Source organism: Nannospalax galili, unplaced genomic scaffold, assembly GCF_000622305.1.
Source record: "Nannospalax galili isolate Female #2095 unplaced genomic scaffold, S.galili_v1.0 scaffold217, whole genome shotgun sequence".
NCBI lineage: Eukaryota > Metazoa > Chordata > Mammalia > Rodentia > Spalacidae > Nannospalax > Nannospalax galili.
In genome coordinates this window covers 1,987,277-1,998,139 of record NW_008340643.1, presented here as the reverse complement: position 1 = coordinate 1,998,139, position 10,863 = coordinate 1,987,277, and the positions used below count along the sequence as shown (strand labels likewise).

Sequence of the window (10,863 nt, the reverse complement as noted above, 5' to 3'; positions counted from 1 at the left end):
GAAAGGGTCCTGTAGGAAGGATTGGGGGGAGTGGGACAAAAGAGGATAATGGGAGGATGATTATGATCAAAGCACATGATATGGCTAAGTGTGTAACTAATACCTGTAATTCTAAGACTTGGGAGACTGAGGCAGGAGGACTACCTTGAATTTTAGGTCAGTCCAGGCTACATGATGAGTTCCAGGCCAGCCTAGGCTGCAATGGAACCCCCTGTCTCAAAACAAACCCAAACTTCCCGCAAAAAAACCCCCACAAAGTACATGATACACGCATATAAAAATGTCATAAATAAATAAATTAAATAAACTAACCGGAACCTAATAGTGCTAGAAGGGCCCTATGGTGTCTGGACACGTGGCATTGACCCATGCGGTGCTCACCAGAGCTACAGGGCTGAGTTTGCACGCAAATGTCCAGTGTGTAAACATGGGTGAACATGTGCATCTGGGTGAGTGCGTGTGTCCCCGCAGTGTATGTGAAAGCTCTGAGAAGCTGCACCCTACATCTATACAAACTTTAAGTGTGTGTGTGCACTGTGAGAAGTATTTGCACTAAATGTGCACACTATATGTGTAAGATGCATGAGGAAATGTGCCCAGGTCTGGTGTGTGTGTATGTGTGTGTGTGTGTGTGTGTGTGTGTGTGTGCCATGTGAGTAGGCAGTAAGGAGTTGTGCGCACACAAGTTCGAATACTGTAATGCCTACTGCAAGTGCACACTCCGCGCGCTCCTCCTGAGAACAGCAGCGCGTTTCGTCGGAGTACAGGGCTGGAAGACAACCTGTGCACGCCTTGCACGTGCAGGCCCTTTCCCGTGCGCGCGCGCACGAGCAGGATGAGTGACGCACATGCGGGTGCACGAGGGTCCGGTGCGGCGCGCCCCGGCAGTGTGGGGACAGCGCACGAGGTGGGAGGGCGCGTGCGCAAGCTGACACGCATCGGGGCTGGTGCGGCGCGAGGGGCTGGACAGTGCGCCTGTGCAGCAGCATCAAGCGCATCTCGATGGAGCGTGGTGGAGGGGACAGTAACGGAGCTGGAGCTCCGCGGTCCGAAGGTGCTGCGCGGGGCGCCTCACTGCTCCCCGGGAAGCCGACGGAAGCCGGGGCGGCGCGGCCATCGCAGTCCACCCTCCGGTCCGCAGGTAAGGCCCTCGCAGCGCCGGGGCGCAGTGGGCTCCGGACCCCCGGGGCGGGCGGCGCGGGCGGTGGTTAAGGACGTCCTTTCCTGGGCTTGGGTCCGCTAACGCGGGGATCCCGGGCTGCGTCCCTGTCTCTGCAGGTGGCGCGGTCCCCTTGGGCTTGGCGTGGGTGAGTGGGCGCACTTGGGGTGGCGAGGAGCGGGGAACAAGTGTTTTTTCCACGGGTGTTCCGGGGCCCACGCTCGGCTCTCGAGGGGGCTTCTGGGATGCCGGCCATGCCGGCGCGGGGCCGCCAAGGTGTCGTGACTGGATGGCGGCGGTTGGCCCGGGGCTGCGTTCGGGCTCTCCATCCTGCCGAGCGCGCAAGAGCCGCTCACCGCAGCCCGCCGCGAAGGTGGCCCAGCTTTGCGGTTTCTTGGCCTCTCCAGGTCGCAAAAACCTTCGTGTCGCACCGGCGTGCGGCAGAGGGAGCGGGTCATTGCCAGTACGTGTACCCCGCCTCCCGGACGAGCCCGCTGAGGTCCAGGTTCTAGTACTCGGGGTGTCTGACCCGGCCGCAGCCCCCTTACGTTGCAAAGAGTGTCCCAGCCCAGCCCGCAGGGCTGTACTGACAGTGTGGGGGGCGGGGACCCGGGTTCCAGTACTGGCTGCCCTAGGAGGACATCGTGAGGACGTTTGGAAGAATGTGACGAACAGGTTTTCTGGTGCTAACCTTCTGTATGCTTGCAGGTGGTGCGTGGATATAAGCAACGTGGAAAATGATTTCATTCGATTTTTTCTGGCAACACCCTTTTTAAGTTAATGTGAAGTATTCATTTTTTTTTTACTGCAGTTTAACGTACACCCCCCACCACACACACACACATACAACCCTGCACAAATCTTTCTACGATTCCGGGAATTAGCACATCGTGAAGATGGAGTGTTTTGGGGGGTTGGGGGGGGTGTTTGCTTTGAGAAAGGATTTTGTTATCTAGTTTATGTTGGCCTGGACCCCATGCCACCCAGCCCAGCTTGCCAGTATACCTTTAGTCACTTAAAACATGCTTTTTGTTGGGAGAAAGGGGACTTTTTATTTTTTTTTAATTGAACCATTCCTCACATCATTCATAGAAAGGAGAGGATGGCTAAAACTATATCTAGTTTGTGTTATCGTGCTTTTTATTAAATGCACTACTTAATAAAATGCTACAGGGTAGGGATAATAAGTACCTTTTAAACCTGCTCTTCAGCTTTAATCCTTTTAACTTGAGAAACTCAGACAGCATCTGGTTTGAACCATGAACCAACACCCCAAAACCAGCCCTCTCTGGCAAAGGGGACTCTGTACAATAAAGATTAGAAAAGGGAAATTGATTTTATATTTTTATTTGGTGGGGAGTTTAAGTAATAGGTTATTTAGATGTTTCTTGTAATGAGGGGAGAATCTGGGTATGGTTGAATGTCAGGTTTATCTGTGATTTTAATTTACTTGAAGGAATTTACGGGGTAGATCCCCCCCCCATTTGCTCTGTTTGTTATGATGACATTAGTTTATGTTTTGGAATTTCTAAACCAATTTTAAGATTTTTTTGTTTTGTTTTGGTCTTATTGAGACAGGGTCTCCCTGTAGCCCCAGCTGCCCTGGAACTCACTATGTAGACCAGACTGGCCTTGAACTCTCGGAGATCCACCTGCCTCTGCCTCCGAGTGCTGGGACTAAAGGCATCTGCCACCATGCCCAGCTTTAACTTTTAAATATGTAACCTACAGTGAACATTGAGAGATTACTTTAGCAACATACTTGGTCATTCTTAATAGCTGTGTGAAAGAACAAATAAGACTTTTCCTCTTTATTTCAAAGGGGAGTCTTTGAGGAGAGACAGGTGTGTGTCTGTGATAGGGTTTTGCAATGTAGCCCAGCTTGGGCTTGAATTTGTAATCCTTCTGCCTGGGTTACCCATCACCAACAGTCTTAAGGGATTATATATATATATATAGTGTTTAAACAATAGGTTTCATTATGACGTGCCTATGCATACATGCATAAAATTGTACTGCACTCTCCCTACAAGGGGGGACTGTCTCTTCTTTCTTTCTGTTCAGTGGCGAGGGGAGGGAATCTGTGTAGCCCAGATTGTCCTGCAACTCAGTATGTAGCCCAGGCTGGTCTCAAATTCATGGCGATCCTCCTGCCTCAGCTGCATGGGTCATCACACACAACTCCCTAAGGGGGGATTCTCAATTATACTTACTATAGAATCATTTAATGCACTCTACTAATACTAAGATTAGCTTTCAGTCTAGGGATATGGCTCAGTGGTAGAATGCTTGCCTAGCATGTTTGAGGCCTAGTGTTTAAAAAAAAAACAACCAGAATTTTAAGCTGCTGCTCTATAGGTAGCCAGGAGGTGTAGTCAGCATAGATGTTCATCAGCAGTTGAATGGAGCCAGACATGGTGCATGTCTGTAATCCTAGCACTTAGGAGGTGGAGGCAGGAGGGTCAGGAGTTCAAGGCCAACCTTGGTTACATAGGGAGTTCAAGGCAAGCTTGGAGTACATGGGGACCCTGCTTCAAAAATAAACAAAACCAAAAAAAAAAAAAAACCAAAACAATAAAACAAAATTCAGATGACTGGGTAAAGAAAATGTGGTATATATACACAGTGGAATTTTATTCAAGTGTAAAGAAAATAAAATTATGGCATTTTCAGAACTGGAAATTATTAAGTGAAGTAACCCAAACTCAGACAAATACCATATGTTTTCTCTCAGATTTGTATCCTTGATGTATTTATTTTATGTGTATGTGTGTTTTGCTTGCATATATGTAAGTACTAATGTTGCACAATGCCCATGGAGGACAGAAGACAGCGTTGGATTCCCCTGAAGCTGGAGTTCGATGCCATGTGGGTGCTGAGAATGGGAAACCCAGGTCCTCTGCAAGAGCAGCTAGTATTAACCACTGATTTGTGGGTGTGTCAATAGGGTTTGAAACTAGAAAAGGGCCAGGAAGAGGAGAAAAGGAGGTTTTGTGGTAGGGAGAGAGGGGACAACCAAGAAGGTAATAGACTGTGGGACATGAAAGCAGAACGGAGCTGGTGAGGGAGGGAGGGGAGTTGAGCAGGACAGAGGAGAAGCAACAAAAACTGGCAGGTGGGGGTGCTGGAGCGATGACTCAGCAGTTAAGAGCATTTACAGCTCTTGCTGAGAAGCAGTGTTCAGTTTGGGTGCCTCTGGTGGCCTTTTACTCCAGCTTCAGGGGATCTGATGCCCTCTTGTGGCTCTCTTGGGCACTGCACTTGTGCACAAACCCACACATAATTAAAAAATAAAATGAAACCCTGAAACTATGAAAATGCCATGATAAAACCCATTACCTTTGCATGCTAATTAAAATAATAAATGAATATAATTCAATATAAGGTTACCTTAAAGCTGTTTTCATTTACTTGAAAATGATGGAAAGATGTGAACCCAACCTCTTAAGTGCAATGAGGTAATGTGCTAAAATTAGAATGTTCAGTGTAGGTTGCAGGTGATGCCACCATTTGTACTTTGGGGGAAAATGAATCCAAATACTTAGAAAATGTCATCCTTACAGATTTTTTTTTTGAGACAGGGTCTCAATGTAGCCCTGGCTGGTCTTAAACTCTATGTAGAGGATGATCTTGAACTTCTGATCCTCCTTCCTCTACTTCCCAAGTGCTGGGATTGCAGCCATTCACACCTCACTCAGTTCATGCAGTGCTGGGGATTAAACCTAGGACTTCATGTATGGTAGCAAGCACTCTAACAGACTGAGCCACATCTCAGCGCCTCAGAAAAATCTTGATTGTTTTTTTGTGGTGGTGAGGATTAAATATAGGCTGATACACATACTAGACCTGCATTTTACAGAGTTACATTTCCCACTCCAGAAAATATTAACACTTGAATTATATTTTAACAATGGGCCTGGGGATGTTTTTCAGTTAGTAGAGTGGTTGCTTAGCATGCACAAGACCTTGAGTTCAATCCCCAGCACCACAATTGGTGGTGGTGATGATGATGATTATTCATCCCAATCATTTTTGGTCTCTCAAGAAGGCCTTTTAATGAGAAATAACTTTCATTTTTAGACATCATCCATTGTTCTAAGCATGCACTGAGTGCTATGGCGATCACACAGAGAGGGAGGTTGGAGATGTCTAGACTGAAACCATGTTGTGGCTCATTGACATATTTGAGGAATATGAGTGGTTTTCCTGGCAGCTGTTGTAGGAGATTGAAGTGAATACCTCTGCTTGTTTCTTCTAGCAACAGGTTTTTCCAGTATTGAAATCCTGTCTTTGTTCTACTTACCCACTAGTGATGCCTTTTAAAAATGTTTTAAATTATTTTTGTTTTAAGAATGTTTTGCCTCCATGTATGTAGATGTACCCATGCATGCAATGCACGTGGAGGCCACAAGAGGGCGTCGAGTCCCCAGGAACTGGAGTTAGGAACAGTTGTGTGGGTGCTAGGCACTGAATCCGAGGTCCTCTGGAAGAGCAGTAATTGTTCTTAACCACTGAGCCATCTCTCCAGCACTTTGTTTCAGTTATTTTACTTATGAGATGCAAATCTCCCAGTATGCTGCTGTTCTTAGTGCTTGTGATGTATGCCCAGTAAAACAAATGAGGAACAAGGACCTGTTGTTTTGATCTGCCTAAGTACCTTTAACCAGCACATAGGGTCTCCGGCTGCTATCTACTGTTGTGTCAGGCTACATCAGTGTCACTTAGGTTCTGGATTGTTCTCTGTCTAAAATGCTCCCTTCTCCCCTTTTATTTCCAGTTCACTTTCCATTAGGCTTTTTCACTCAGAATTAATGAACTTCCTTTGTAAGCTTTATTGGTATATGTCTGTGTGTACACATGTGTTTGTGCATGACTGTGCACACCTGTATGCATGTGTAAAGTGTAAAGGCCAAAAGAGCATGGATGTCCCTTCATGTCCACCTATTCCTTTGAGGCATGGTCCTGCATTTTCTCAGATAGGCTTGGAAATCAGCAAGTCCTAGTAATCCTCCTGTCTCTGCCCTCCTCAGAGCCAGGGTTGCAGGTATGCATGGGACACCTGACTTATTACATGGGTGCTATGAACCGAACTGCAGTTGTTAGGATTGCACAGCTAGCACTTTTATCCATTGAGCCGACTCTCTATCCCTGAATCTCTTCCTGTATATGCTTGAGGTAATTCTGGCTGTGTTAGATTAACTTTCCAATTCTAAATCAGTATTCACTCACTGTTGACACGAAGGCTGAGTAGATTGAGGCCCAGAATGCCTAGGGATGAATACCAGCCCTCTTCTTCTTTGTCATCCTCAGAGAAACTATTTAACATCTCAGAGCTTCAGTTTTCTCACTTTTTTTCATTTGGTGGTGAAGGACTGGATCTTACATTGTAGCCTGGACTGGCCTGCAACTCAGTTTGTAGCCATGCTCTCTTCACACACCAAGCAGTTCTCCTCCCTCAGCCTCTGGAGTGATGGGATTAAAGGTGGGCTCTTTTAATTTTTTTTATTTATTTATTTTAAATTTATGTATATGAGTGTTTTGCCTGCATGTATGTAGGTACACCATGTGCATTCAGTACCCAAGGAGGTCAGGAAAGGGCGTCACATACCCTGGAACTGCAGTTATGGATGCTGGGAACCGAACCCAAGTCCTCTGCAAGAGCAACCAATGCTCTTAACCACTAAGCCATCTCCCCAGCCCCTTAATTTTTGAGACAGTCTTGCCCTGTACCCCAGGTTGACCTTGTGAACTTGTGGTAATCCTCCTGCTTCAGCCTTTGGAGCACTGTGATTACAAGTATAGTCCACTACCCTTGGTTTGTTATATCACCTTTAAAATGGATCCAAAGACAAACATGGAGGTGGAGCATTGTCTTTATTATGACATAGTTAATATCAGTCTAGAAAGTCCTCCAGGTGTTTAGCCATTATTAGTTGTGTGTATCTTCCTATTAGATCATTAGCTTGAGCAACGGATGGGTCCAGTTTATAGGTGACTCCCTGGGTGCCACCTGGCACAGAAGGGAGCTGGATGGTTATCCTGCCCTTCTTCAGAGTGTGTGCACAGTAAGTCTGTAATGTTTGTGTTATACAAGAAGCAGCTACACAGGCTTGAATGCTCAGTAAATACTAGTTGGATTACAGAAGTGTGTTGATAGAGAGGTCTGAGATAATGAAAACACAAGTTATGTGTCCCAAGGTCTATTAAGTTTTTTTCTGCATTCTACAGGTAATAATTGTTTAACTGAACTAAACTTGCTTGCCCGTTCTTGGTAAACCAAAACGCATGAGATCAAGCACTCTCTGAAATAAAAGGGTTTATTGATTCATTACAGATGGTAACCAAAAAGAAAGAGTGGCCCTGGGACAAGTCTTGGTAGCAGTTGGGAAATGTCTGGCAGATCTAAAAAGCAGACTGTTGATAAAGAAAAACTGGGGAAGGCACAAGATATTTACATCGAGTCTACATTGTTGCTAAGATTGTTGCCTCTAGCTTGATTGGAACTGCAAGCAGGATGCTATGGCAAAACTTGAGTTAAGATTTTAACATGTGGGGGCCGAAGAGATGGCTCAGTAGTTAAGAGCACTGACTGCTCTTGCAAAGGATGTGGATTCGATTCCCAGCACCCACATGGTGGCTAACAACCATCCATAACTCCAGTTCTGATGCCCTCTTCTGACCTCTGTGGGCATTGCACAACACAGGTGCACCTACATACATGCAGATGCTACACTCATACACATAAAATAATAATAAATTATAAAACAGATTTTTAACGTGCACTTAAAATTGTAAAAAAATTTTTTTTCTCAGAGTCTCAGACTTGCAATGTAGCTGAGGCTGGCCTTGAAATCCTAGTTCTCCTGCTTCCACCTTCCAAGTGCTGGCATTACACATGCACCACCATGCCTGGCTTTAAGATAATTTTTTGACTAACTTTCCTCATCTCTCCTTTCTCCTTACTGTTCCTCTGTAATTAAATTTAGGATACTTCAGAACTTCTTTAAAAAGATTTATCTCGAGACAGGTGTGGTGGCGCACGCCTTTAGTCCCAGCACTTGGGAGGCAGAGGCAGGCAGATCTCTGTGAGTTCAAGGCCAGCCTGGTCTACATAGTGAGTTCCAGGACAGCTGGGGCTACAGGGAGACCCTGTCTCAAAAAGACCAAAAAAAAAAAAAAGGATTTATCTTTATTTTATGTATATGAATGTTTTGCCTGCATGCATGTGTATATATCACATGCATGTTTGCTGCCTTTGGAGGCCAGAAGAGGGCATTGGATCCGTTGGAACTGGAGTTAGAGATACTTGTGAGCTGCCATGAAGGTGTTGGGCACCGAACTCAGGTCCTCTGCAAGAGCACCAAGTATTCTTACATGCTGAGCCATCTCTCCAGCCCCACCTCAGAACTTTCAAAGAGAGAACTTATTTTTTGTCTTTTTTTTTTTTTGAAACGGTCTCCCTGTAGCCCCAGCTGTCCTGGAACTCACCATGTAGACCAGGCTGGCCTTAAACTCACAGAGATCTGCTTGCCTCTGCCTCCCGAGTGCTGGGACTACAGGCGTGGCCACCACGCTCGGCCTAATAAGACAACTTTTAAAAAATTTTGATTCTTTTTATTTTGTTTGTATGAGTGTATTGCCTAGGTATATGTAAGTGTACCTGTGTCATGCAAAGCCCACGGAGGTCAGAAGAGGGCGTTGAATTCCCCTGGAACTTAAGTTAAAGACAGTTGTTAGTCACCATGTGGAGGAAATGGAACCCAGATCCTCTGCAAGAGCAGCTAGTGCTCTTACTCATCGAGCCATCTCTCCAGCCCCTAAAGAGAGAACTTTTAAGGAGCTTTCTTAGAGATAAGATGAGGTTCCTTGATATCGTCTCACCTGCATATCTTCCATCCCCAGCCATGGGGCAGGAGACTGTAGGGAAACAAACTGGAGGGTCAGGGAATTCCCTAGGGATTCGAATAAGGTAGGGCTGTAAAGGTTGAGAGGTCCCTAATAAATCAGAATTGTTTATCCTTTTTTAGAGTTACATTTCTTTATATGTGCATTTTATAAATCTATGAATGCTGGAGGTTGAACCCAGGGCCTTGTCCATGCTAGGCAAGCACTATACCACTGAACTGTATCCCCAGGCCACAAAGTGCTTAAAACTTTATTGATAACCCAGATGCAGAAAGATAATTACCAAATTTTCTCTTGTATGTGGAAGGTAATTTTTTAAGTGAAAGAGAAAGGACTATTTGGGGAGAGAAAAGGGACCCCAATAGTAGGGGAAAGGGAGAACGAGAGAGGGCAATGGGAAGAATATATCAAATAATGAAATACATGCATAAAAATACCATAATGAAATAAAATCCTGTTTGTGAGCTGAGCATGACGGCACATGCCTATAATTTTAGTACAGGAGTAACAGGGACAGGCAGATGAAGTGGCAACTATTGTTGGATACTGCTTGGACCTTGTACGCCCATAAACATCTATTCCTTTTTTAAAAATTTTATGTATTATTTTTATTTTATGTGTATGCGTGTATTGCCTGCATGTAGGTAAGTGCACCTGTATCGTGCAATGCCCGTGGAGGACAGAAGGGGCTGCTGGATCCCCTGGGACTGGAGTTAGGACAGTTGTTAGCTGCCATGTGGGCACTGGAATTCGAACCTGGGTCTTCTGCAAGACCAAGCAGTGTTCTTAACTGCTGAGCCATCTCTCCATCCCCAATCTATTCCTTTTTTGTTGTTTGTTTGAGATTGAATCTCATGTAGCCCAGGCTGGCCTCTGATTGTTTATAGCTAAGATGGGTCTTGAACTCATCCTACAGCCAAGAACTCATTCTACATCTACCTCCTGAATGCTAGGATTATAGGTATGTGCCATCATGGCTGGATGACCACAGGTCTGGAGGTAAAGACGTAAAGTTGAGGTTTGGTTTGGTACTTTTGGCTTTGTTTGGCAGTATAGGACTTGGAATTTTCAACTTTGTGAAAACTGCTGAAAGTCTTTGGCTTAACAATGTCTGATGTCTGGAACCTGCTGATATCTGGGGCCTGTTGCTAGAACTGTTCAAAATCTGTTGTAGTGACCCGTCTTAGGCTCTTTGACTGGAAACAAATGAAGGTGACATAAAACTTAATGGGAGAAAAACCGTATTTAGTTAACGTATGCATGCATAGGAGTCTCATAAAGTGTGAGAATTGAAGGAGGATCAAGTGATTGAAGTTTATATAGCATCCTGACCTATATAAACTGAGGAACTGAGGGCTTGGACCTTCTGAAGGTAATGGTAGAGACACAAACGTGAGAGGATGAAGGAAGAAATATATGGTGAATGGTTGGCTTGCTATGTTGATAAAGTTCCTGAGCTAGGAGATGTTCTCAGAAGCAGCCCACTTTTTTTAAAAAAAAAGTTTATTTTTATTTTATTTATATGAGTGTTTTGCTTGCATGTATGTAAGTGCACCTGTGTTGTGCAATGCCTGTGGAGGCCAAAGGGGGCATCAGATCCCTGGAACTGAAGTTATGGATGGTTGTTAGCCACCTTCTGAACTCAGGTCTCCTGCAAGAGCAGCCAGTACTCTTAACCGCTGAGCCATCTTTCCAGTCCCTCACTTTTATTCTTAAGTGCACAACATGAAAATACTATGTCAAAGAGATCAGGGTCATCCTTGTCTGTATAGTGGGTTCAAGACCAGCATGGGCTACAT

The 10,863-nt window shown here is 45.1% G+C and overlaps 1 protein-coding gene across 14 annotated transcripts in view; it reads left to right on the top strand.

The window, feature by feature from the left end:
* The first annotated feature begins 908 nt into the window (after nt 1–908).
* Nucleotides 909–10,863, top strand: part of Map7d2 (MAP7 domain containing 2) — a 112,996-nt gene continuing 103,041 nt past the window's right edge. For 5 of the 14 annotated variants that reach the window (XM_017798861.2, XM_008835716.3, XM_008835714.3 and 2 more), the window contains exon 1: nt 911–1,141. In XM_017798861.2, coding sequence (XP_017654350.1) covers nt 1,003–1,141 — 139 coding nt within the window. In that variant the 5' untranslated portion in view covers nt 911–1,002. Of the gene's footprint in view, nt 1,142–10,863 lie in introns of all 14 variants that reach the window. The other 9 variants (XM_008835719.3, XM_017798863.2, XM_029564794.1 and 6 more) reach the window with 4 other exon arrangements.